Genomic DNA, 26,499 nt, shown 5'->3' on the forward strand with positions numbered 1-26,499 from the left:
TAGAAAGATTATTACAAATAAGTATGTCTGGTCCTTCAAGCTCTAGTGGGGAAGAGAAAAATGAAAGATATTTAAATAACAAATACATATGCATTTATATGTGAAATTATATATTAAATGACTTGATAACTAAGCAATTGAGCAATTAATTGGAAAGGAAGTAGAAAAACAATCTTGGAAAGATGACATTTATTCTGAACTTGAAAGATTACTAGGAGTCCACTAGATGAAATGCTAACAGCACATCCCAGATAGAGGGAGCACATGTGTGACGGCACATTGTGTAAAAAATACATGGTACACTCATTAAAGGGCAAGTTTCTACTCCCCCATCCAACCAAATGGTATGGCATTTGCCCTCTGGCTATAAACAACTAGAAAATTAAAGCATATGAATCAACTATTTCAGGCATTAGAACAACAGGTATAGGACCATGAGCTGTGAGAAGAGGTTAAGCCCTCTAATCTTCCTACTTGGTAACAATATATGGATAGTGGTACAGGGTAGGGGAGGAACCCAAGCAGAAGCAGCATGCAGCAGCCTTGCTAAGCTGAGAAGACAGACTCGGAGTTTGGCAAGGCTAAGACAGCTGGAATTGGCAGGTGAGTACCAGAGAGGAGGGAGCTACAGAGAGAGATCTGTTCAACAGTATTTTTAAGTCTTAGACAAAATAACTCTGGAAAATCATAAGGCTGAGAAATTCCCAGTGTTCACAGAGAATAAGGTAAGACATTTGAATTTTGTCAAGTTGGAGTAGAAAAGCCACTCTAAACACTGGGGCAATGAACAGACTCCTTTGGGAGGGCCATCCTTCGTATTAAGGCTAACCTAGTTCTAGGTCTGTCCTAACCAAGCTGATCCACAAGTAATTTAAATGACTGCCAAAACAAACGTCACCATTCTTTAGTGGGATAAAATCTACTTAACCCTGCAACATTCCAAATGTACGTCATTTTACCAAAAATTTCTAGATATCTGAAAATGCCACAAATTACAATTCACAACCAATAGGAAAAATAATAAAAGCAGATCCAGAAATGACAGAGATGATGGAACTGGCAGATAAGGACCTTAAAACCGGCATTATAAAGATGCGCAAAGATTTAAAGTAAAATATGAACATAATCATGTAAGAGATGGAGGTTATGAAAAGAACCAAAAAGAACTTTCACAGGTGAAAAATACAGTATCTGAAACGAAAAACCCATTGGATAGTCTTTATAGCAGATCAGACAATGCAGAAGAATCAGTGAACTTTAAAACACAGGAAAATAAGCTGTCTATGTGAAGCACAGAGAGAGAGGGAGGGAAAAGACTGAACAAAACAAACAGGATCCCAGGGACCTATGGGACAGCATCAAGCCGTTTAATACACTGTAGGAATAAGAGAAGAGAGGTAGGGGTAGGAAAATATTAGAAAACATAATAGCTGAAAAATTTCCAAATCTGATAAAAACTAACTATAAACAAAAAAATTTAAGTAGATCAATGAACTCCAAGCAAGATAAATACAAATAAAACCAAGGCACCATACTCAAATTGCTAAAAACAAGTGAGAAAGAGGAAAATCTTTAAAAAGGCACATTTATGGCCGGGTGCGGTGGCTCACGCCTGTAATCCCAGCACTTTGGGAGGCCGAGGCGGGTGGATCACGAGGTTAGGAGACCGAGACCATCCTGGCTAACAAGGTGAAACCCTGTCTCTACTAAAAATACAAAAAATTAGCTGGGCATGGTGGTGGGCGCCTGTAGTCCCAGCTACTGGGGAGACTGAGGCAGGAGAATGGTGTGAACCCAGGAGGCGGAGCTTGCAGTGAGCAGAGATTGTGCCACTGCACTCCAGCCTGGGCAACAGAGCCAGACTCTGTCTCAAAAAAAAAAAAAAAAAAAAAAAGGCACATTCATAGGTGAATCAAGGTAAGAATGATCACAGACTTCTTGTCGTGAATAATGCAGGGAAGATGACAATGCAATGACAAAAAAAGAAGTGTGCCGAGAATGTAGGGTAAGGTAGAAAAGGACTAAAAGGAGATGAGGTAGAACAGAAGTCAGGGAGACGAGCACAGGATGAGGGCAAAACAACTAAAAAAATTCAGAGTAAGGCAATGATGGGCTAATATATACTGTGAAATGCCTCCTCCTCCAGGAAGCACTCCCTAACCTCCCAGGCAGAGTAAAGGAGCACAGTATATGGATAAAAGCAGAAGCTTTGGAATCTCATACTCCTGGACTAAATTCTGGCTCTGCTATTTGTAATATAGCACAACCTAAGGTTGATTTTTTTTTTCTGAGTGTTTTCTTATATATAAAATTGTGTTCTAAAATTTATGAACAGTGTAAATAAAGCATATAAATAATATATATGAAGCTGGAAGACAGCATAGCACGTGGCACATAGTAAATGCTTAATACATTTTGACTATTATACTCTAGTTCACACAACAACTAGTAAGAACTCCTGGTAAATCATCAACATTGCTGCAATCATTTATAGGCTGAATATCCCTTCTCTTAAATGTTTGGGACCAGAAACGTTCGGGATTTACATTTTGAAATATTAGCATATGCCGGGCGCGGTGGCTCAAGCCTGTAATCCCAGCACTTTGGGAGGCCGAGACGGGCGGATCACGAGGTCAGGAGATCGAGACCATCCTGGCTAACACAATGAAACCCCGTCTCCACTAAAAATACAAAAAAAATTAGCCGGGCGTGGTGGCGGCGCCTGTAGTCCCAGCTACTCGGGAGGCTGAGGCAGGAGAATGGCGGGAACCCGGGAGGCGGAGCTTGCAGTGAGCTGAGATCGCGCCACTGCACTCCAGCCTGGGCGACAGAGCGAGACTCCGTCTCAAAAAAAAAAAAAAAAAAAAAGAAATATTAGCATATACATAATGAGCTATATTGGGGGAGGGGACCCAAGTCTAAACACACAATACATTTATATTTCATATGCAACTTACATAGCCTGAAGGTAATTTTATACAATATTTTAAATAATTTTGTGCATGAAACAAAGTTTGTGTACACCGAACCATCAGAAAGTGAAGGTGCCACTCTCAGCCACCATGTGGAATCACAGCGAGTTTACACTTATGCACACCTGCTGCATTAGCCCAGCCCCTAGCATAGTTATTCTATCCTTAGCATCCTTAATTCCTGTAAAGGTGATCTCATCAGCTGTGGTCAGCAACTTTCTGGGATAATATATGAGGTCAGATGTGGAATTTTCTACTGTGGCATCATATTAGTGCTCAAAAGTTTCAAACTTTGGGACATTTCATTTCCAGGTTAAGAATGCTCAACCTCCATATCTATTTCCTTTGCTAGACTTTTAGCACCTGGAGATAAGGGGCTATGTTTTTTCACTTTTTATATTATCAGTACCTATTAGTATCTAGTGCACACGGCAGGTGCTTCAAGAATGATTAACTGATGCAGTGATCATAACCTGCCTGTTTCCATAACAACAATATATTGATGTGGCTGAGAATTTTGATATCTCAGTATCCAGAGCATATCTCTAAGACTTCCTCTTCAGACTAAAAGTAGAACATGAAATTTTTTGACCAAATCATACTGATTTTTGTTCTAAAAAAATCTGATCATCAAAGAAACAGAAGCCACCAAAAGTTTCTAAGCAAGGGAATAATATCACCAAATCTGTTTTTATTACCTATCTAACAGTAGCAGGAGGGATTTCCCAGGATTGAAACCAGGGTGACCAGCTGAAAAGCTACTGGAGAGGTTTAAGTAGAAGACTTGGTAATTCATTATATTGTACATGAGTGTTAAAGAGAATAAAGGAATTAAGGATAACTTCAAGGTTTCTAGCTTGAGCAATGAAACAGATGGGGATACTAAACAAAAGAAAAACAGGCCTTAATAGGGTAATGCAGGAGTACTGATATTGACTGCTACTGACTGCACTGATACTGATATATTGACTAATAATGATCTGCAGTTGGACACATGTATACGCAACAGGCAGCTGGAGCTTAAGAAAGGGGCTGAGGAGACTGGGCGAGAGAGCGACACTCCAAGATGGCTGAATAGGAACAGCTCCAGTCTACAGCTCCCAGTGTGAGCAACGCAAAAGACAGGTGATTTCTGCATTTCTAACTGAGGTACTGGGTTCATCTCACTGGGGCTTGTCAACAGTGAGTGTAGCCTACCGAGCGTGAGCCGAAGCAGCGCGAGGCATCGCTTCACCCAGGAAGCGCGAGGGGTCTGGGAATTCCCTTTCCTAGCCAGGGGAAGCTGTGACAGACAGCACCTGGAAAATCAGGTCACTCCTACCCTAATACTGCACTTTTCCAATGGTCTTAGCAAGCAGCACACCAGCAGATTATATCCCATGCCGGGATTGGAAGGTCCCACGCTCATGGAGCCTCGCTCATTGCTAGCACAGCAGTCTAAGATCAAACTGCAAGATGGCAGCGAGGCTGGGGGAGGGGTGACTGCCATTGCTAAGGCTTGAGTAGGTAAACAAAGCTGCCAGGAAGCTCAAACTGGGTGGAGCCCACCGCAGCTCAAGGAGGTCTGCCTGCCTCTGTAGACTCCACCTCTGGGGGCAGGGCATAGTCGAACAAAAGGCAGCAGAAACCTCTGCACACTTAAATGTCCCTGTCTGACAGCTCTGAAGAAAGCAGTGGCTCTCCCAGCACGGAGTTTGAGATCTGAGAACGGACAGACTGCCTCCTCAAGTGGGTCCCTGATCCCTGAGTAGCCTAACTGGGAGGCACGCCCCCAAGAAGGGGCAGACTGACACCTCACACAGCCAGATACCCCTCTGAGACGAAGCTTCCAGAGGAATGATCAGGCAGCAACATTTGCTGTTCAGCAATATTTGCTGTTCTGCAGCCTCCGCTGCTGATACCCAGGAAAACAGGGTCTGGAGTGGACCTCCAGCAAACTCCAACAGACCTGCAGCTGAGAGTCCTGACTGTCAGAAGGAAAACTAACAAACAGAAATGACATCCACACCAAAACCCCATCTGTACGTCACCATCATCAAAGACCAAAGGTAGATAAAATCACAAAGATGGGGGAAAAACAGAGCAGAAAAGCTGAAAATTCTAATAATCAGAGTGCCTCTCCCCCTCCAAAGGAACGCAGCTCCTCACCAGCAACGGAACAAAGCTGGACGGAGAATGACTTTGACGAGTTGAGAGAAGAAGGCTTCAGACGATCAAACTTCTCCAAGCTAAAGGAGAAAGTTCGAACCCATTGCGAAGAAACTAAAAACCTTGAAAAAAGATTAGACGAATGGCTAACTAGAATAACCAGTGTAGAGAAGTCCTTAAATGACCTGATGGAGCTGAAAACCATGGCATGAGAACTACGTGACGAATGCACAAGCTTCAGTAGCCGATTCGATCAACTGGAAGAAAGGGTATCAGTGACTGAAGATCAAATGAATGAAATGAAGTGAGAAGAGAAGTTTGGAGAAAAAAGAGTAAAAAGAAACGAACAAAGCCTCCAAGAAATATGGGACTATGTGAAAAGATCAAATCTATGTCTGATTGGTGTACCTGAAAGTGACGGGGAGAATGGAACCAAGTTGGAAAACACTCTGCAGGATATTATCCAGGAGAACTTCCCCAACTTAGCAAGGCAGGCCAACATTCAAATTCAGGAAATACAGAGAATGCCACAAAGATACAAAGATACTCCTCGAGAAGAGCAACTCCAAGACACATAATTGTCAGATTCACCAAAGTTGAAATGAAGGGAAAAAAAAAATGTTAACGGCAGTCAGAGAGAAAGGTTGGGTTACCCACAAAGGGAAGCCCATCAGACTAACAGCGGATTTCTCAGCAGAAACTCTACAAGCCAGAAGAGAGTGGGGGCCAATATTCAACATTCTTAAAGAAAAGAATTTTCAACCCAGAATTTCATATCCAGCCAAACTAAGCTTCATAAGTGAAGGAGAAGAAAGGGGCTGAGGTTGGAAACAAAGATTTGGAAATATCCAGCATGTAAATGATAGCTGAAGTCACAAAAATAGATTTTATCATCCAGGGTAAATGTATAAAACATAAATATATGACATCAGTAACGCTGATGGAACTGTGGGGAACACTTACATTTATATAGTAGAAAAGGATAAAAGGTTCTGAGAGGAGGAGGAGATTTTTAAAAAATAGGGCTGTGAAAGCCAAGGAAGAACATGATTTCAAGAAAGAAAGGAAAATATCAAGTGTTTAAAGAGAGCAAGAACTGGAATGAATACTAAAACGAGGAGACTAATTTTGGCACACAGGACTGGTGACCTCATCAAAGTATCAGAAGAGCAGATGGCATTAGATTAAAAAGTGAATGGAGTATTGGCCCATGAACAGATGAGTGGATCAATGAAGTAGAACAAAACTGTAAGGTGAGGAATGCTGTAAATTCAGCCTATTCTTTTAAGAAGTATAGCAGTAAGGAAAAGAGAAAGGCAAGACGTAAGAGTCAAAGCTGAGGAAGGAATTTTAGCATAGAGGAGACTGAAATATTAGAAGACAAAGGGAAAAGAACCACCATGGGAGGAGGATCTGAAACTCTAGAAGAGGTTACATAATTTACAAAAAAACGAAACACAGGTCCTAGAAAAGGAAGGATGAGAATTAAAGAACTTAAATAAGGGTTTCAGTCTTGGAAATGATTAGCTGAATCTCTTCCATCGAACAGCAGGGACGGGCATGAGAGCAACAAAGACAGATATTAGAGGAAGGGGGGAGGGATGCTTGGGGAGTGTGTCTGATGGCCTTGATTTCTCCATATGGGGGAGAAAAGGCTAAGTATCTCATGAGAGGTGGGAAGTAGGTGACACAGTAAGTGTGGTAAAGATATTGATTAGCTCAGGGGGTAGAGGTGTTAAAAGGACGTAAGAGATTAGGTACAGACTTGCTAAGCTATACCATGAGCCTAGCTGAAGATGGAACTCTTACACTTGTACTAAGTAGATGAAAAACGATCCAAGTCCTTCCAAGAATGTGTGGCAGCACAGGAGGAGGGACACACAGCATGCATTCTGGGTTTAAAATGGGCAAATGAGTTGCAGAGGATGACCAAGAGGAAGAGGGAAATAACGTAGGTGCTGGTAAGAGAGAAGTTAAATTAACTACCAAAGAGGAGAAGGGAAGAAAAGGGAAGAAAAAAGTCAGGAGCCGGGTGAAGACTGGAAGAACTGAAAAGGGTCCCAGGATGAAAGGCTGAAGAGCAGGTTTTGCAAGAAGGAGGAGATTTTGGAGACAGAATATTTCAGGTGGTCTTTTCTGGATCAATTTCCAATTCTACCTTAATCCCCTCTGTAATAAACAGAAAAAAACAAATCCTTGGTAAGCAGTGGGCTTCCATATGAGATTCCTAAACTTATTTTTTAAAAAAAACTTTTAACCATTCTGCCATTTTTGGGTATTTCTACTATCATAAATTAGAAATGCATTGTGACAAGCACTTTTGTGCTTCTCATGTTCGTATTATTTCTCTAGAAGGGATTCCTACAAGTGAAATTATTGAATTAAAATATATGAACACCATACTTTTGAATTACACTATCAAGAGTAACACGCTTAATATTTTAGCCATCCAGACTTCACCCTCTATAAACTTTTAAATAAAAACAACATAATGCCATACACATTATTTTGTAACATGCTCTTTTTTAAACTTAATATTTTAAATCTTTGAAATATATTTACCTTAGCTTCTTAATGACTGCCCAGTAATCCATTTTGTGACATCACTTATTTAACCAACCTTTTTTCTAACAAACATTTAGACTATTTCTACCTTTTTGCTACATAGAGAATGCCATAAGGAACATTTTGGTAACATATCTTTGCAAAACTGCCTACTATTTCCTTGTGAAAAAATTAATAAAACTAAAATTAGGCCATGTATGGTGGCTCATGCTTATAATCCCAGCATTTTGGGAGGCTGAGGCAGGAGGATTGCTTGAGGCCAGGAGTTTGAGATAAGCCTGGTCAGCATAGTGAGACCCCATTATGTACTATTAAAAAAAACTTTAAGTAAAATTGCTGGGTTAAAACATATTTTTTTAAGGCTTTTGATACATACTTCAGACTGTACCCCAGAAAAGTTATACTAAAATGGCTCAATTAATGAATATCACTTTTGTTTATAATCATTGCCAGTCTGATAGGTGGAAATTCACAACCTATTTTAAAATTTACATTATAAAAATAAAAATATTTTCATGTGTATATAGGTAATTTACATTTGCATGTGTGAAAATTTCATATCATTTGTTCATTTTTTTAAAACCAGAGCTGATCATAATCCTGAAAGATACAATCTCAGATGCCATGATCCAGAATGTCAAAATCCCAAAAGATCAAAATCCTGAAAGATAAAAAAGTCCTTAAAGTCTAAAATCCCCAAATCACAATCTTGAACAATTAAAATTTCGACTGTTGAAATCGTGAAAACTGAATTCTAGGGAGGGAGGGGATTTAGGGAAGGGACTTCCACTGTGTTTTCAGTTGTATGAGGCTAGGTGCATCACGGTAGGTGCATCCTGTTAGGTGGAACTATTACCTTGTTGCTGTCTTTATTTGGAAATTAAGTACAGTTTAAAGGAGATGCATTATGGATGCCAAACTGACAAGGGGTGGATTTATGGTCTTAATTTCAGTTGTTGACTTGACTGGATTAAGGAATACCTAGAAATCCAGGATATTATTTCGGGTGTGTCTGTGAGGGTTTTTCCAGAGATTAGCGTGTGAGTCCGAGTGGACTAGGTAGGAAAGATATGTCTTCAATGTTGGCAGGCACCATCTAATTAGAGAGAAGAAATATAGAAAACAAGCTGGTCTCTCTCTGAGAGCTGGGACCAATTTTTCTCTTGCTGCCGTGGATATCAGAACTCCAGCCTTTAAATGTCAGGATTTACACCTGACCACCCCTGCTCCCTATACTCCCACTCCCTGGGGTTCTGAGGCTTTTGGCCTGGATTGAAAGGTAATGATTGGTTTCCCTGGTTCTGAGGCCTTTGCAATTGGACTAAGCCATGTTACCAGCATCCCAAGGTATCCAGCTTGCAGGCCTGTTGTGAAACTTCTCAGTCACCATAAGCACATGAGCCAGTTTCCTAATAAGTTCCTTCTCGTATTTATTCACATATCCTATTGGTTCTGTCTCTCTGGAGAAGGTTAACTATTAAATAATAGAGATTTGGTCCTGGGGAAGTCCAATATCATTCCTTCTCACTGTATTCCTTACAATACAATGGAAGAGATCTGTGAAATTGTTCCTTCAAAAAAGGGTGTGATTAAGTTAAGCATACAATGATACCTAACGGTTTAAAAGCTAATTATTATCGGTGCTTTGAAAGCAGAAAATAATTGAATTGCAATGGCTGAGCAATAACCAGGTTTTCCGGTGGACAACACATACTTACAAAATTTGTAGATCACAACCACTGTCCAAATACAAGTGCAGCAGGTGTTTCAAAGATTATAGAAATGAAAACGCAGGTAAAAAAGAACTCTCCCCTGCCAAATTATTCAATCATGTACAACATCTGCCCCTTCACATATAGCACCAATTCACTATGCTATGCATTTCATCTTCGCATAATTTTCAATACTGGAGGTATGAACTGGGTGAAATTTTGAGGAGAGTTAATTCATTTTATGAATATTTTGCAAATTTGACTCCATCAAAATATATTATCACAATGTTGATTTTGTGTATGTAAAAACACTGAGGGCAGGCCTGGTGGCTGATGCCTGTAATCCCAGCATTGGGAGGCCAAGGCAGGTGGATCACCTGAGGTCAGGAGTTTGAGACCAGCCTGGCCAACATGGTGACACCCTGTCTCTACTAAAATTACCAAAAAACTAGCCAGGCACGGTAGTGTGCACCTGTAATCCCTGTTACTCAGGAGGCTGACACAGGAGAATTGCTTGAACTGGGAGGTGGAGGTTGCAGTGAGCCAAGATCATGCCACTGCACTCCAGCCTGGGTGACAGAGGGAGACTCTGTCTCAACAAAAAAAAAAACCAAAAAAGAACAACAAAAACATTGAAACTTTATTAATAAATGAAGATATGTCCTTTTTGTACATCTGCATTTATGAAAAAAATTTCTTGAGATCTTGGCTCTTTGGGCAACTGCATATATGGTGATGACACATTGAGATTTTCAATCAATTTTGTCAAAAGACTTAGGTTGCTTGTCATGGTATTTCAGATGACCACAATTATCAATTTAAGTGTACAGAATTATCAACTATGGAGATATACGTTTATATATTTCACTTTTAGAATTTTTTTTTTTTTTTTTTTTGAGATGGAGTCTCACTCTGTCACCCAGGCTGGAGTGCAGTGGCGCGATCTCTGCTCACTGCAAGCTTCACCTCCCAGGTTCACGCCATTCTCCTGCCTCAGCCTCCCGAGTAGATGGGACTATAGGCGCCCTCCACCACATCCAGCTAATTTTTTGAATATTTAGTAGAGACAGCGTTTCACCGTATTAGCCAGGAAAGTCTCGATCTCCTGACCTCGTGATCCACCTGCCTTGGCCTCCCAAAGTGCTGGGGCGTGAGCCACTGCGCCCGGCTGAACTACTTCTTTTATAAATATGGTTTATCTGGCTCATAACTGTTACATTTGTGTGACTGTTAGTATATCTGAGTGTTATGTCTGTAAAAACGTATGTTATTACTGTCTGTTTTAGCATGTAAATAAAGTGGCCATGAAATGTCATGTATTAAAATTTTATTTTTAATTAACATAATTGGACAACTTATGGTATACATAGTTATTTTTATGTTTCCTAAATCAATCCCCTTTTAAAATGTAAATAAAATTTTTTTTGTTTTTTGAGACAGGGACTCACTCTGTTACTCAGGCTGGAGTGCAGTGGCACTATCTCAACTCAATATAGTCTTGACCTCTTGGGCTCAGGTGATCCTACCACCTCCGCCTCCCAAGTAGCTGGGATTACAGGAGTGCACCACCACACCCAGTTAATTTTTGTATTTTTTATAGAGACAGGGTTTCGCTATGTTGCCCAGGGTGGTCTCCAACTCCTGGGCTCAAGAAATCCTCCCACTTCAGCTGCCCAAAGTGCTGGGATTTGACTGGGCTCACGACTATAATCCCAGCACTTTGGGAGGCTGAGACGGGTGGATCATCTGAGGTCAGGAGTTTGAGACCAGCCTGATCAACACGGTGAAACCCCATCTCTAACAAAAAATACAAAAGATTAGCCAGGCGTGGAGATGGACGCCTGTAATCCCTGCTACCTGTGGGGGCTGAGGCATGAGAATCGCTTCAACCCATGAGGTGGAGGTTGCTGCACCTGACCAAATAAATGTCTTTTAGAGAATTTTTAGGATTATTTTTTCCATAATTATATTTTCAGGATTTTGATCTTTTGGGATTGTGATTTTTGAGATTTTAGACCTTAGGGTTTTTGATTTTTTGGAATTTCAACATTTAGGATTGCATCTTTTGGGATTATGGGCCAAGCCCTTTTCAAACTGGGAGGTTCATGTGTTTGTGTGTATTTGTAAGACCTGGTTATATATTCAAGCAACTTTAACTGCTTTGGCTAGATGAATATTAGAGGTATTTTTCCGAGTTTGTCTTCTCATTTTGTTTGGATTTATTGATGTATTAAGTCTTTTTTGTTTTCTTTTTTAAATTAATTATTTTTTAAAAGAGACAGGGTCTTGTTATGTTGCTCACGCTGGTCTCAAACTCCTGGGCTCAAGTAATCCTTCCTGCCTTGGCCTCCCAAAGTGCTGGGATTATAGGCATGAGTATTAAGGCCTTTTATTTTATGAGATGGAGTCTCGCGCTTTGTCACCCAGGTTGGAGTGCAGTGGCGCAATCTCAGCTCACTGCAACCTCCACCTCCCTGGTCCAAGCAATTCCCCTGCCTCAGCCTCCTGAGTAGCTGGGATTACAGGCACATGCCACCACGCCAGGCTAATTTTTTTGTATTTGTAGTAGAGACTGGGTTTCACCATGTTGGCCAGACTGGTCTTGAACTCTTGACCTCAGGTGATCCTCCTGCCTCGGCCTCCCAAAGTGCTGGGATTACAGGCATGAGCCACCGTGCCTGGCCTGAAACCACGATTTCTTAAGGAGAAAGAACAGTCCTTCGTTTTTCAAAGCTGTTTTCTGTGCTGTATCTACCTACTTAAATTGAAAACATAGTAAGAATCAAGACTACTGTTTCTAAAAGGAGATTAACTCAGACTATAAGAACATGTAAGGATTATAAAATGCCTTTTATTGTAATATTAGTTTGGTATTACTTCGTTAAGAGTGCCTCTAATAAAATCGTAAGATAACCTTTTATCCTATTATGAGAAGAATTTCATTAAAGAATGAAAATAAAAAAGCTAATATACATGCATCCTTGCAAATTTGGAACATGTTAAATAAATAAGAGGAACACTTGAAGATGATCTAGAAAATTCTGAGATTTCCAGAGAACCAGGCCTGGCAACATTATCACAGATGAGTGGTATCCCATAAAGGAAGTGTAGACTACCAAACAAACTTAATCTAAGAAAGACAATACTTACTATTCCAGAACTAAGATCATTTCTGATGCAGTCTCATAAACTTCATGTAAATTAATGACCCAAGGATTGTCCTGTGCTAGTTCAAGTACAGCAATTTCATGAATTATTTCCATCCGACAATCTTGGCCTTTTCTTCTTTTTCTCATGAACTTTGCAGCAAATTCTATCCCAGAATCTTTCTTTATACATTTCCTCACCACTGCAAATTTCCCCCTAGAATTAAACAAAAACATTCACTGTTAAAGTTGACAACTTTCCACAGATGGCAGATTTCAACGAAATTTCCAAATAACCATTGGTAGATATTCAAATTTAGCTCATATACAATCACAAAAGTAGAAATATCACTTAGAGATTTATATAGGCTACATCTATAGATTTATGGATTTATCAAATAAAACAAAATGTATAAATCTGCACAATTCATTTTCTAAATAAAGAATAACAAATATTAAAGTCCATATTTTTTGCAGAGTTACACATAACTTAATTTTTGGCACATTTGTACACAAAATGATTTAAGTCTTTAAAAAAGCCATTTGAGGCCAGGCATGGTGGGTCACCTTTGTAATCTCAGCATTTTGGGAGGCTGAAGCAGGTGGCTCACGTGAGGTCTGGAGTTCTGGACCAACCTGGCCCACATGGCGAAACCCCATCTCTACTAATAATACAAAAATTAGCACATGATGAAACTCTGCCTCTACTAAAAATACAAAAATTAGCCAGGCATGGTAATGCTATGCCTGTAATCCAGCTACTCAGGAGGCTGAGGCATGGGAATCGCTTGAACCTGGGAGGTAGAGGTTGCAGCGAGACAAGATCATGTCCAGCCTGGGTGACAGAGTAAGACTCTGTCTCTGGGGGCGGGGGGTGGGGGGAAGCCATTTGATTTTTTTAAGAGAAATTGGTCACCAGAATCCCTAATGCGATGAATTTCACTGCATTAACTGACTCTAAAGAGCACTATCACTTTCTAAAGGTAAGGATCTCACTCATATATCATTTTAACTAGAGCATCAGCTAGAAATGTTGTATTTTCTCACAAAGACAGATATAACAAAGTGTTATCTTGATGCATTACTATTTGTCATTACACTAATAAGCAGGTAAACCAGGGACTCAGTATAGCATACTGATTAAAGGTATGAGCTCTAGAATTAAACCTATGTGGCCTTGAACCCTGTAAGTGGCACTTGACAGTAACCTTAGGCGGTTTCTTTAACCTCTTTTAGTTTCATTTTTCTTTTCTTCTTCTTCTTCTTCTTTTTTTTTTTTTAAAGAGACCGGGTCTCTCTATGTTGCTCAGGCTAGTATTGAACTCCCAGCCTCAAGTGATCCTGCTAGGATTAAAGGCATGAGCCTCCATGCCCTAAGTCTCATTTTTCTAATCTGTATAATAGAGACATAAATGGCATCTACTTCACAGGGTTGTGAGAATTAAATAATATATTTCAATTGCTTAGCATGGTACTTGCCACACAGTAAGTGCTCAATAAAATATTATTAATCACACAAACATCATTAAGCTGTGATAGTCATCACCCATAAACATCCACTGAATCCTTAGGTTGAAAGACAACTTAGAAATCATATAATATTTTACCTAACGCCAAATGCCAATGTCTTATTTCAGACTGTGAGGTAATCTTTTCCACTACTGGGTACATATTATTGTAATAAGGTCTTCACTACAAGACTAAACCTGACTTTAGCTGAAGGGCTACAGTTAGGGTCCTTTGCTGAGCAGTACAGACCAGACCTCACACTCTTTTCCACATGGCAGTCTATTAGATAGTGAACACAGCAAACACCATCTGTTAGCTGCCATTCCCTCTTCCCTTTCCCAATTTGCAATAAATCCTCATCACCATAGGGTTTTTTTTTTTTTTTCTTCCTTTATCAGATAGGGTCTCACTCTGTTGCCCAGGCTGGAGTGCGGTAGCACGATCATAGCTTACTGCAGCCTTGGACTTACGGGCTCAAGTGATCATCCCACCTCAGCCTCTTGTATAGCTGGGATTACAGGCGCGTGCCACCATGCCCACCTCCCCATAAGGTTCACTTCCTATTATGGCTCATCAGAAAATGTGCTAACCAAATCTGAAGCAACTAATCCAGGTATAATCAATCAAAGCATTACATCATTATTACTTTTGTTGCTCTTGGGACAATACAACCTAAGATTGCTTGTTAAAAAAACTTGACATGTTTTTCATATTTCAAATTGGGCTGATAAACTACCTAGATTTTTTCCACCTTGAATTTTTGTCAAGTCAGTATCCTCATACTACATTTTAAAAATGATTGCTAAAAAATTAGGAATAATCAACAGCATGAATAGACAACCTACAGAATGGGAAAAAATATTTGCAAACTATGCCTCCAAAACCGGTTGAGATCCAGAATCTACAAGGAACTCAAAAAACAAGAAAAAAACCAACCCCATTAAAAAGTGGGCAAAGGACATGAACAGACATTTTTTTCAAAAGATGACATACAAGCAGCAAACAAACATGAAAAAATGTTCAAGATCACTAATCATCAAAGAAATGCAAATTAAAACCAGAATGAGGTACTGCTTTATACCAGTTGGAATGGCTGTTAGTAAAAGGTCAAAAAAAACAAACGCTGGCGAACATACAAAGAAAAAGGCTTATACACTGTTGGTGGAAATGTAAATTAGTTCAGCCACTATGGAAAGTAGTTTGGAGATTTCTCAAAGAACTACCATCTGACTTGACTATCCCATTACGGGGTATTTACCCAAAGGAAAAGAAATTATATGAAAAAGACACCTGTACTCATACGTTTATCACAGCCCTATTCACAATAGCAAAGGTATCAACCTGTGTCCATCAGTGCATGACTGGACTAAAAATATGGTGTGTGTATGTATCATGGACTAATACACATCCATAAAAATAATGTCTTCTGCAGTAACGTGGATGGAACTGGATGTCATTATCCTAAGTGAGATGACTCAAGCAGGAAGTAAAAAACTGCCTGTTTTTACTTTTAAGAGGGAACTAAATGGACAGACAGGCATACGGAGTGGAAAACAGACCAAAAGGTGAGAGAGTGGGAAGGGGGTGACATTAAATACTACCTATTGGGTACAATGTATACTATTTAGGTGATGAGCACACTAAAAGCCCAGACTTCACCATGACCCAATACATCCATGTGACACAAATGCACTTGTACCCATAAATCTATTTTTTAAAAAAAGCTTTCTAAAAAATTAAGTGCAAGGCTTTAATTGCCCTGTTAAATTCTTTTTTGTTGTTGTTTTTGAGACACAGTCTCATTCTATTGCCCAGGCTGGAGTGCAGTGGCACGATCTCAGCTCACTGCAACCTCCACCTCCCCGGTTCAAGCAATTCTCATCCCTCAGCCTCCCAAATAGCTGGAATTACAAGCGCATGCCACCATGCCCAGCTAATTTTTTTATTTTTATTTTTTTTAGTAGAGATGGGGTTTCGCCATGTTGGCCAGGCTGGTCTCGAACTCCTGACCTCAAGTGATCCACTCACCTTGGCCTCCTAAAATACTGGGATTATAGGTGTGAGCCACCGTCCCTGGCCTGCCCTGTTAAATTCTAACTTCTAGGCTTTGAGCCAGCATTCTAGACTACTGACATAATTTTGAGTAGTAATTCTTCCTTCCCAGCGATTGTTAACTGCAAATATAATTTTCATTTCTTTCATGTTTTCATCATTAGTAATATAAATGTGGAATGACAAATCCTTAGGCAAAGGCCTATGGCTGTTCAGTTTGGAAACAACGTACCTAATAGCACCCTTATTCAGATCAAAGTTCTTTTGTTCACAGAAATATGAAAGACTTCTACAGATATTGGAGAGAGTAACTATAAATGAATTCCTCAAAGACTAATACCTTTCATTTTATCCCACAAAATCATTAGGCTAACATCTCCATCAAGTTTTAAAAGGTTCCCAATGATCTCTTAATTCCTTTGAGAAAGAAAACAATTATTAATAATTTGATATTTTCATACCTACATGTCTGAAGTTAAGAGAAAAGTTTAATTTGTAAAAAATTCGTCTGAAATGAAGCCTCAACATATAATTGGCAGCAAACATGTTCCTGGTAAATTAGAAATGACTCAGTAGAACGGCCCTCAAACACATATCACACATACAAATGTTTACTGTTGCCACATCTGACATTCAAACAATAAAGTACTGTGCAGTAAGTAAAAAACTACTTATTACATAGCCTGAAAGTATATTTTTAAGGACCGAATGGGAAGACAGCTAATTCAGCAAACAGAATTGGAACTCAAAATTGTATCAGTAGTCTAGAACGAAAGATCAAAATCTAGAAGCTAGAATTTAACAGGGCAAATTAAACACGGACTCACACACATTGCTAACCTGTGAACTCTGGGAGCCCTGTTACGGAACAGCCATTGCTAAATTCTGGGGCCTCTTCCCCATACTTACTCATCTGCTGCTCATGCTCCTCACCCATTCCTTTAGGTGCCAGAATGCAGTTCCCACGGCTCTCTTTTCATTTCAGTGACTACTCTGACACCACCTCTGTTCTTCTGGAAACATTCCTCACAGTTCTAGATTTATTATTTTCTTTCCATCATATCCTGTACTATACTGGGGTCAGCAAACTTTTCTGTAAAGGGCAAACAGGATGGTAACTCTTTTTGGCTTTGTGGACCAGAGGGTCTCTGCGGCAATGACTCAAGTACACTGTTGTAGAACAAAAGCAGCCATACAAGAAAGGTAAATGAATGGGTGTCTTTGGCTTCCAATGAAACTTTTACGCCGAAATTTGAATTTCATAAGATTTTCACGTTATTAAATATTACTCTTATTCTAATTTTTTTAACTATTAAAAAATGTAAAACATAAAAAATGTAAAAACAGCTTGTGAGCCTTTCAAAAATAGGTGGCTGGCTGTAGTTTGCTGAACCCTGCTCTACCCTTTCAAAAATAGGTGGTTGGCTGTAGTTTGCTGAACCCTGCTCTATCCTATGCTGAATAAAACTCTTCCATCGTTCTAACACCACATACCACTGAAACTGACATCATGACAGCAGCTCGCAATGATTTGAGGAAGCATGCATGCCTTCATCTCTAAATGACTGGTGCAATGGGAATGGGACCCTTCAAACCATTCAAAGAGTCAGAGGAGATAACAACAGATTTCTTGGAGCTGTTCTACACAGCCACATTGTATAAAGAAAACATGAGATTCAGTATTCAAGCTGCAAAGTCCCAGTGTATATGCTCAGAATTACATTGACAGAGTTCCCTAAATTCCATACCTCAAAAGGGTTCCAACATGCATATTTTACCATGACTTTATGGTAAAAATTGTGACTATACCTCAACCTTTAACTTTAGGTTATTGAGTCCTCTACAAAACATTTTAAAAATGATGTTTCTCTGACATTAGGGGCCATGGTTATATATAACTGACTTGGGGCTGATGAGGTCCGAAGGGCATGTTTGCTGCACATCTACTTTTTTTGTTGACTCAAAAGCCAAACTTCTTCCTAGAATATACAGTTGCCATGCTTTTCAGGTTTATTTTTTCATTTCAAAAACATCTACATTTCACTAATAGGTACAAAACTGGGAACTTAGGTTTTCATTAAATATTTTGGGATAAATATCAGAAATGAATACATTTCAGAACTACTCATTGAAAACATATTCCAGAGAGGTGGGAAAGGTAAGATACATAAACAATTATAACAAGAGGAGGTGACATTTGATTGAGACCCACCAGTCCAAGCTCCTTAAGAACTTTGCATTATCAGTGCCTAAAAACAGTGCTTAGGGAGACAGGGGGTATCTTTAGGTAGGTATGTTTGCTAAGGAGTTTGGGCTTCATCAGGCTTAAAATTGGAACCTATTAGAATACTGAAAATAACTGTTTAAAAAAGATAATTCTGGTTGGGCACGGCGGCTCATGCCTGTAATACTAGCACTTTCGGAGGCTGAGGTAGGCGGATTGCTTGAGCCCAGAAGTTCAAGACCAGCCTGGGCAACATGGTGAAACCTTGTCTCTACAAAGAATACGAAAATTAGACGGGCATGGTTGTGTGCACCTGTGGTCCTGGCACTTGAGAGGCTGGGATGGGAGGATCACTTGAGCCTGGGACAACTAGGCTGCCGAGATCATGCCACTGTACTCTGGCCTGTGCAACAGAATGAGACCCTGTCTCAAATAAAACAAAACAAAACAGATAATTCTAATAGTGTTATGAAGAGTAGATTGCCAGTGATAACTAGAAACAGGCCAATAAAATAATTCAAAGCAGTAGGCCTGCACTCAAGTACCAGCAGTAGGGACTGGGAAGACAGAAAACGTTTAAAAGACACTTAAAGTCAAGATTTATTAGCACTCCCTGGCAGGTGTGAGTTGTAGGCAGAGATGAAGGAGAAGGGAAAGGTGAAAGTCACGGATGACTTTCAGATTTTTAATATAGGTACTATGTAAATGTGGTACCAGTTATAGTACTGTGTAATGTGGTACGAGTTATAGTTGGACAGAAGTTTGAGCTGCCTTTTTTGGTAAAGAGAATCCCATTTATTGAAGGGATTCCAAATATAAATTCAAGTGTTGGATTATAGGCAAAGGTGAAGAGATAATAGAATATATAACATTCAGGTGAACATCAGAAAACACACATGCTAATTTGAGCAGTACAGAGGGTAAGTAAAATAATGTCCAAGGTCCTGTTTTATTCTAGGTTGAAGTGCTTTGCTTATACCTTTATCATATTTATGTCAATCTTACATATTACAACTTGTTGTACTATGTCTCCCAGTTGGATTGTGAGTTTCAGGGACCTCACTTATTATTCATCTTTTTATCTCCATAGGGCCCTGCACATGGCAGGTGTGCAAATATAATCAGCACACCTAGTATATATATTGCTCTTATTATTTTGTTAAATAAAGGTTTTATGGCAACTTAACCTCATGACATTTAATATACTGGACTATTTGCCATTCTCTCTTCACTGAATTTTTCTACCGCTCTGACTTGGTGTTTTACTGACAATGGTAACTACTACTGAAATTCCACCCATTCTTTACAGCCCAACTGAAATGTTATTTCCCCCATAAGACCTTCCAGTGGCATATCATCTTGCCTATAAGGGGACAGTGATCGATCTGTTACATTGGGAATAGCTTCCAGAGCCTATGGTAGTGCGCCTTTATGTACTTGATACATAAGTACAGTATTTGCCTAATTACACTGGGGTGATGTCTTTTTTCTTTTTTTGAGACAGAGTCCCGCTCTGTCACCTAGGCTGGAGTGCAGTGGCATCATCTCTGCCTCTCAAGTTCAGGCAATTCTCCGACCTCAGCCTCCCAAGTAGCTGGGACTACAGGTGCGTGCCCGGCTAATTTTGTATTTTTAGTAGAGATGAGGTTTCACCATGTTGGCCAGGCTGCTCTCAAGCTTCTGACCTCAAGTGATCCACCCACCTTGGCCTCCTAAAGTGCTGGGATTACAGGTGTGAGCCACGACGCCCAGCCGAGTGATGTCTTAAAGGTAAAGAAGTTCCATTCAAGAAACACCTAGAATGGATTTTGTCTTCCTTACCGCTGAAAGGATCAAGGAAAAGACCCTAGGCGTAAAAATCAGTGAGTCCATTCAAATAAGACATTAGCATGCGTGATAAGAAAAGGCAGGGCTTTACAAGTCAAACTTGGTTTTAAATTCTGGCTAATACCTGTGTAATACTTGGCAATTTATTAATCCTTTGGATCCTGGGATTCCTCATCTGTAAAATAAGATCAATGGCACTTTACCATACAGGGCAGTGAAGACTATACAAAACTGCATCTTTAAAGTGTGTAGCATTCAGCAAATGATCAGTAATCAGTGGCTATTTTTATTGATTTTGGCATTAATTTCAGATCTATGATATAACCAATGATAATTTTTTAAAAAATCATAGAACAGGAGTTCTGGGGGTGAGCTATTTAGTCTACATAATGTATAAATTCTCTCAAGAAATCTAGTTAACTTCTTACTTACCTGAAGAGGTGACTCAATGACTATAGCTACTTAGTTTTCTAATGCATTTGGTTCAATAATCAGATTTTATAAAACTGTGTCATCTATAGTTTTATGAAGAGACTAAAATTCAAATTCTTAAATTTATGTATTTTAAATTAATTTAACATTTTAAGCATGAACTTTTCAAAATTGAACAGCTGACTGACTTAAAGTACCTGTCTGAGAGCAGAAGCCATACTTTCCAAGCAACTTTATTGTTGAACCACAAATATGGCCAATTTTCTTTTATCCATCCAAAGTATCAGATTATCCAAAATTGTTTGTAAATAAAATTCTTCAAACTAATGACGAGTTGTCAAATCTTAAATAACATCTCTGTTAAAACAAAGCAATTTCTGCATGGATATTACTTAATAAAGGTCTTTATTTCTTTTTTTTTTTTTTTTGAGACGGAGTCTCACGTTGTCACCCAGGCTGGAGTGCAGTGGCGCGATCTCCGCTCACTGCAAGCTCCGCTTCCCGGGTTCCCGCCATTCTCCTGCCTCAGCCTCCCGAGTAGCTGGGACTACAGGCGCCCGCCACCACGCGCGGCTAATTTTTTGTATTTTTAGTAGAGACGGGGTTTCACTGGGTTAGCCAGGATGGTCTCGATCTCCTGACCTCGTGATCCGCCTGTCTCGGCCTCCCAAAGTGCTGGGATTACAGGCTTGAGCCACCGCGCCCGGCCAGGTCTTTATTTCTTAAAAAATAACTTATGACACATGCTTAAGTTGTTGTCAGATACAAAAACTGAAGCTATTACCTACAGCCATAAATCTAGGTAAGGATACACAGTCCCCAAAATACCCACCCAGAGTCCCCTTTCAGTTTGAATATTCTTATTCTCTGAAAAAAAAAATCCTTTCTTGTCCCTGTTACCCCTACTGCTCTGAGGAGAAGGAGATAGGACATCCCTAATTTACTTCAAGGCCTCAGTGGTGACTTAACTATATGACACTGAAGCTTGACCATGTTTGTTCCAACGTCAAACTCATTAACATATCCTTTCATTAGAATGATATGAAATTGCTTTAGTCGTAAGATATGACTATAGATTATTCTTTGAAAAATATGTGTGGTGTAATGAGAATGATTTCAAAGTCAGGAGTCCCAGCTCTGTTATCTCTCACAAGACTTAAACTCTGTCTTTGTTTTCTCATCTGAAAAATGGGACTTTCCAAACAGCCTTGTGGTGAGAATCAATGAGATAATGCATGTGAAAGCACTTGCAAAACTGTAAAGCCTGCACACTTATAAAGTACCTGTTTCAGATGGGAACTTGTATTTGTAATTTTTTGCCTTAGGAAAATCCAACTATTAGCATGCATCGATATTTTTAAAGTGTTCTTTTGGCTTTTTTTTTTTTAAGAAAAAATTTATGAGTATATTAAAAACATTACAGTTGAGGACTAGATAATGAAAACAAATGTAAGGCAAATCATTTGATATGAAATTGGTGTATCTTTAAGTTCCTAGAAACATCTTTCTGTTCCTATATTATCAATAAACTCAAGGGAAATCAATGTGAAAAAATTCTCAGAACCCAAGGTCATTTCTCTTGTGTGCCCCAGTAAGGAAATCGTCAATATGGTTTACACTGGCATACATCCTGACTCAAAGAAAAGTAACAAGCCTTAGGAATAACCAGTCAAGCTCCAAGTAATAAAACAATGTTTTACATCATATATTTACTCTTACTTATGCTGCTATGGACTTTACTGGAGACATGAAAGAATGTGACATTTCTTAAAACGATCAACATCACATCCTGTCATTACTCTGGAATCAATGTTGACCATTGAAAAAATTCTCTTTGAACAGTGATCTCATTGAAAATTTTAGATCTGTGATAACACAGTAGCACCTGAAAAAGATCTATTTGTTTGAACAGTTAACTCTTCACACCCCTTCTGCATTTTACTAAATGAAAGGCCACAGAATAAAATGAAAAAAAAAAAAATCTGTTTTTCTTCCCACATTATTAAAATATAAACGAGTATTCTGCAAGTTCTTTATCAGAATGAGATTAATTAGAGTTATATCAGAAATGCAACCAGAGTTAATAGTTGGAAAAATAAGTTTTCTACCTTATCAAAGATCAAGCAAAAACACACTTAACTATATGTTAAAACCATAAATACAGGCAAAATTTATAAACCTTAAATAAGGACTGCTTATAGCACAAACAGAACTTTCACTTCCTGAGACTTCATTACTTTTGCCAGAAATAGAGGCAAATTTTGAGATTGTGCAGGTTTTCTTTTTTGGTTACATTTAAAATAATAACGTTTATTGAATTACACTATGAATTACATTTACTGAGTGCTTCCCTTAAGCTAAGCACAGCCTTAAGGCTACGTGTTTTACTTAATTCTCTCACCAACCCTATGAGGCAATAAGTGGTTAGGTAATGCACTCAAGTCCACATAACTAGTAAGAGCCAAGATTCAATCTCACACTGTCTGACTCCAAAGCCAATATTCTTAAGCACTGCATTAAACTGCTATGCGATAAAAAAGGGTGCCACAAGGAAAAGAATAGATTTAATTTTATTTTTCAGTTCCAGGCTCTTATATCAAGTATTTATCTAATAATTGCATTCTTATGCTGCTTTATGACCTACTCCTTTTGTAAAGAAATTTATGTAAGAAAAGGTATGTACCACCACGCCCAGCTAATTTTTGTATTTCTAGCAGAGACGGGGTTTCACCACATTGGCCAGGCTGGTCTCGAACTCCTGACCTCAGGTGATCCATTCGCCTGAGTCTCCCAAAATGCTGGGATTACGGGCGTGAGCCACTGTGCCCGTCCAGTTTTCCTTCTTTCGGGTAATATGGGTTACTTCAGAATGTTTGGAATGTCGACAAATTAGAATACACAGCTAAGTCATAGTTCCCTTCACCTTTTGTCACAATTAAAGTATGCACAGATCCAGTCAACTAGGGCCTAGCAGTGAAGTAAATCTTGCTCCTGAAAGGTATTTTTCCTTTTGTTAACATTTAGGAATAAGTAAGACTTTGTTAAGGTAGGATTCCACACTCCCTACCCCGCCCCCCCAAAAAAAAACTATTTCCAAAAGTTACCTTAATATGTGTAAGGCAGTGTGTTTTTAACATTACAACCTATGTTACATTGTTTGCCTTTTCAAGACCCCAGCTGAAGGCTGTTCCAACTGTCAGGCCCTTTCCCATTACAACATGGTGCTATTTTGCAACCATGACAAATGCTGGCAATAATGAGAACATTTACTGAACGCCATGTGGCAAGCCCAGTGGTATGCGCTTGACAGGCATGGCATCTTCAGGACACCTCTGAGGTAGGTAGTGTCATCATTATACTGATTTTACGGATGAGGAAAGTGAGGCTGGGGAGTCTAACCCCTCCAGAGGAAAACACAGCAACCAGGGCACGAATATGAACTCAAGTCTGCCCCCAAAGCCAGAGAATTTAACAACTTCCCCAAGCTGTTCTCAAGGAAGACTCCCCAAATCCCACAAAAATCACTCGATCACCCCTCTTCAGCATGCAAAATGTAAAGCATCCGAATAGCCTGCACTTGCAACTTTGGAGACAAGCTCTCCCTATTCCCACAAAAAAAAAACGGTGGGCTAGGGTAGGGTGAGGGGAGAAGGGAAGAATCGGTTCCCAGCAAAGTAAAAAGAGCGAGAAAAGGGCCAAGCGCCTACGAAAGAAACCAATCTAACTCGAGGCAAAGGGACCTAAATATTTTAGAACTAAAAAGGCACAAAACCAACCAAGAAAACGAAAATGAATTCAGCAGAAGACCGACACAAGGTAACAGAGCACCGGTGCAAAGGAAGCTGTCACAACGGATGCTGTATTTTATTAAAACCACACAGAGAGACCAAGAAAGTCGCAAGAGTTGAAGGAAAAAAGCAAAGCCGGCTCCACAGACCTCTGGTTTTCAGACCCGCTGCTCGGGGTGAAAAGCAGAGCGCGGTCCGCACCTTCTCTCGTTAAATCGCCATTCGAAACGCCACAGAGAACCAAAGGGCTGAGGAGAGGAAAGTGTCCGCGCCTCCGGGACCGCCATCGAGTTACCATCACTCGCTCGCTGGGCGCGGCGCGTGGTGGGGGTGGGGAGGCGCTGGTGCGACTCGGCTGCCCTACTCGCCGTCAGCACCCAAGTTCGTGCCAAGTCACAAAGCGCGTTATCGGCAGCAGCAACGCCACCTCAGGCTCGCCGCCGGGGCCCAGGCGCTTATCGGCGCCCGCGTCCCGCCCCGCGCGTCCGGAAAGGTTCCGCGCCGGGCCCCGCCCGTCCTCACCTGCCCAGCTCCCGGCCCGGGCACAGGCTGTAGCTGTCCTGGAAGGGCTCGGTGCGCACCGCGGCGCGGATCTCTGTCAGCAGCCCGCGGGCCTGTGGCGGCGGCGGCGGCCGGCACGGCACGCTCAGACCCCGGCCGGCCCGGCCCGAGCCTGAGGTGGCGGCTGGGGAGGAGCTGCCGCTGCCCGGCTTCTCCAGAGGGATCATGGTGTTCAGGCCCGCTTCTTTCCTGGCCGCCTGTTCGCTCCGAGAAGCCGGAGGGTCACGGACCCGCCCCCGGCTCCTAGTGCCGGTCCGCGGAGCCTTCAAACACCCGCTCTCCCCAGCGCGGCGCTCGGACTGCGGCAGGCAGGCTACCGGCAGCTCGGCCCCGCCCATGGCCCCGCGCCTGGCCCCGCCCCGTGACCATCCCGCGCCTGCCCTGCGCCCTGCTTTTGGCCCCGGCCAACCCCACCCCACGTCCGCCCCGCACCTAACCCCGCCCCTCCCCGTCCAAGCCTCACTCCGTGGCTGCCCCGCCCCCTCGCTGAGCTCCTGCGGGGTCCTGAGCGCCCGATGCCTCACGCGCGCCCTCTGCAGCTCAGGGGGAGAAGGTGCAGCTTTCAGGACGGCCCGGAGGCTGGAGGCGACTCACAGCACCACCCTTTGGCCAGGACTGCCTACTGCGTTAGCAGAGTTGTGCACCTGTTGAGCATCTGAGTCACAAAAGCTGACCTTCGGTTAATAAAAGGCATTTGAGCTGTAAGCGGGACTTCACGTGGTGGGAAGGGGTGATGAGACCCTGATCTCCGTACACTGGGGGAGGGGTCTGGAGGCAGGAGTTGTATAAATATTATTAACCCTGCACGCCAGCCCTTTGAAATAGACACTATTATATCGTCTGTAGTCGTCCCTATATTTACTTTAGAGGTCTTCTCATCCAGTCTTACGACTTTAATTACCATCTATATGCTCATGACTACAGAATTTGTATCTCTAGCTTTCAAATATTTCCTGAACTTCAGAATGGTGTATTCAACTATGCATTTGGCATCTCCACTTAGATGTCAAATTAGCATCTCAGGCTTAACATACACAAAAGTGAGTTCCTGATTGGTCTTCATGAATGCACTCCTACCCAGCTTTCCCCGTCTCAGTTTTCTTCATCTCCTTCCTTCTAACTCTTCAGGCCAAAAATCTTGGGATGAGCATTGACTCCTCTCTCATGCCCATCTGCAGTTTGTCAATGCGGCATTTGATCATTTCTCTCTATTTCCACCTTACCACCATGGCCTGAGCCACCGTTATCTCTTATCTGGATTACTGTGATAGTTTACTAACTGGACCACCTGCTTCCATCCTTCTTCCTCCCTAATGCCGCATAGTTCATTTTCAAGGCAATGAGAGTGATCTTTTAAAAATCGAAACCAGGCCGGGCGCGGTGGCTCACGCCTGTAATCCCACCACTTAGGGAGGCCAAGGCGGGCGGATCATGAGGTCAGGAGATCGAGACCACCCTGGTTAACACGGTGAAACCCCGTCTCTACTAAAAATACAAAAAATTAGCCGGGCGTGATGGCGGGCGCCTGTAGTCCCAGCTACTCGGGAGGCTGAGGCGGGAGAA

General features: G+C 41.0%; 1 protein-coding gene across 3 annotated transcripts in view; it reads right to left on the reverse strand.

Moving 5' to 3' along the window:
• STK17A (serine/threonine kinase 17a) overlaps positions 1 to 25,237 on the reverse strand; it is a 44,924-nt gene extending 19,687 nt beyond the window's left edge. Inside the window, exons 1-3 of one of the 3 annotated variants that reach the window (XM_074035178.1) lie at positions 24,898 to 25,237; positions 20,280 to 20,330; positions 12,548 to 12,760 (exon numbers count right to left, since the gene is read on the reverse strand). In XM_074035178.1, coding sequence (XP_073891279.1) covers positions 12,548 to 12,693 — 146 coding nt within the window. In that variant the 5' untranslated portion in view covers positions 12,694 to 12,760; positions 20,280 to 20,330; positions 24,898 to 25,237. Of the gene's footprint in view, positions 1 to 12,547; positions 12,761 to 20,279; positions 20,331 to 24,524 lie in introns of all 3 variants that reach the window. The other 2 variants (XM_005549722.4, XM_015447494.4) reach the window with 2 other exon arrangements.
• Positions 25,238 to 26,499: the final 1,262 nt, after the last annotated feature.

This window comes from Macaca fascicularis, chromosome 3, assembly GCF_037993035.2.
Source record: "Macaca fascicularis isolate 582-1 chromosome 3, T2T-MFA8v1.1".
NCBI classification, from domain to species: domain Eukaryota; kingdom Metazoa; phylum Chordata; class Mammalia; order Primates; family Cercopithecidae; genus Macaca; species Macaca fascicularis.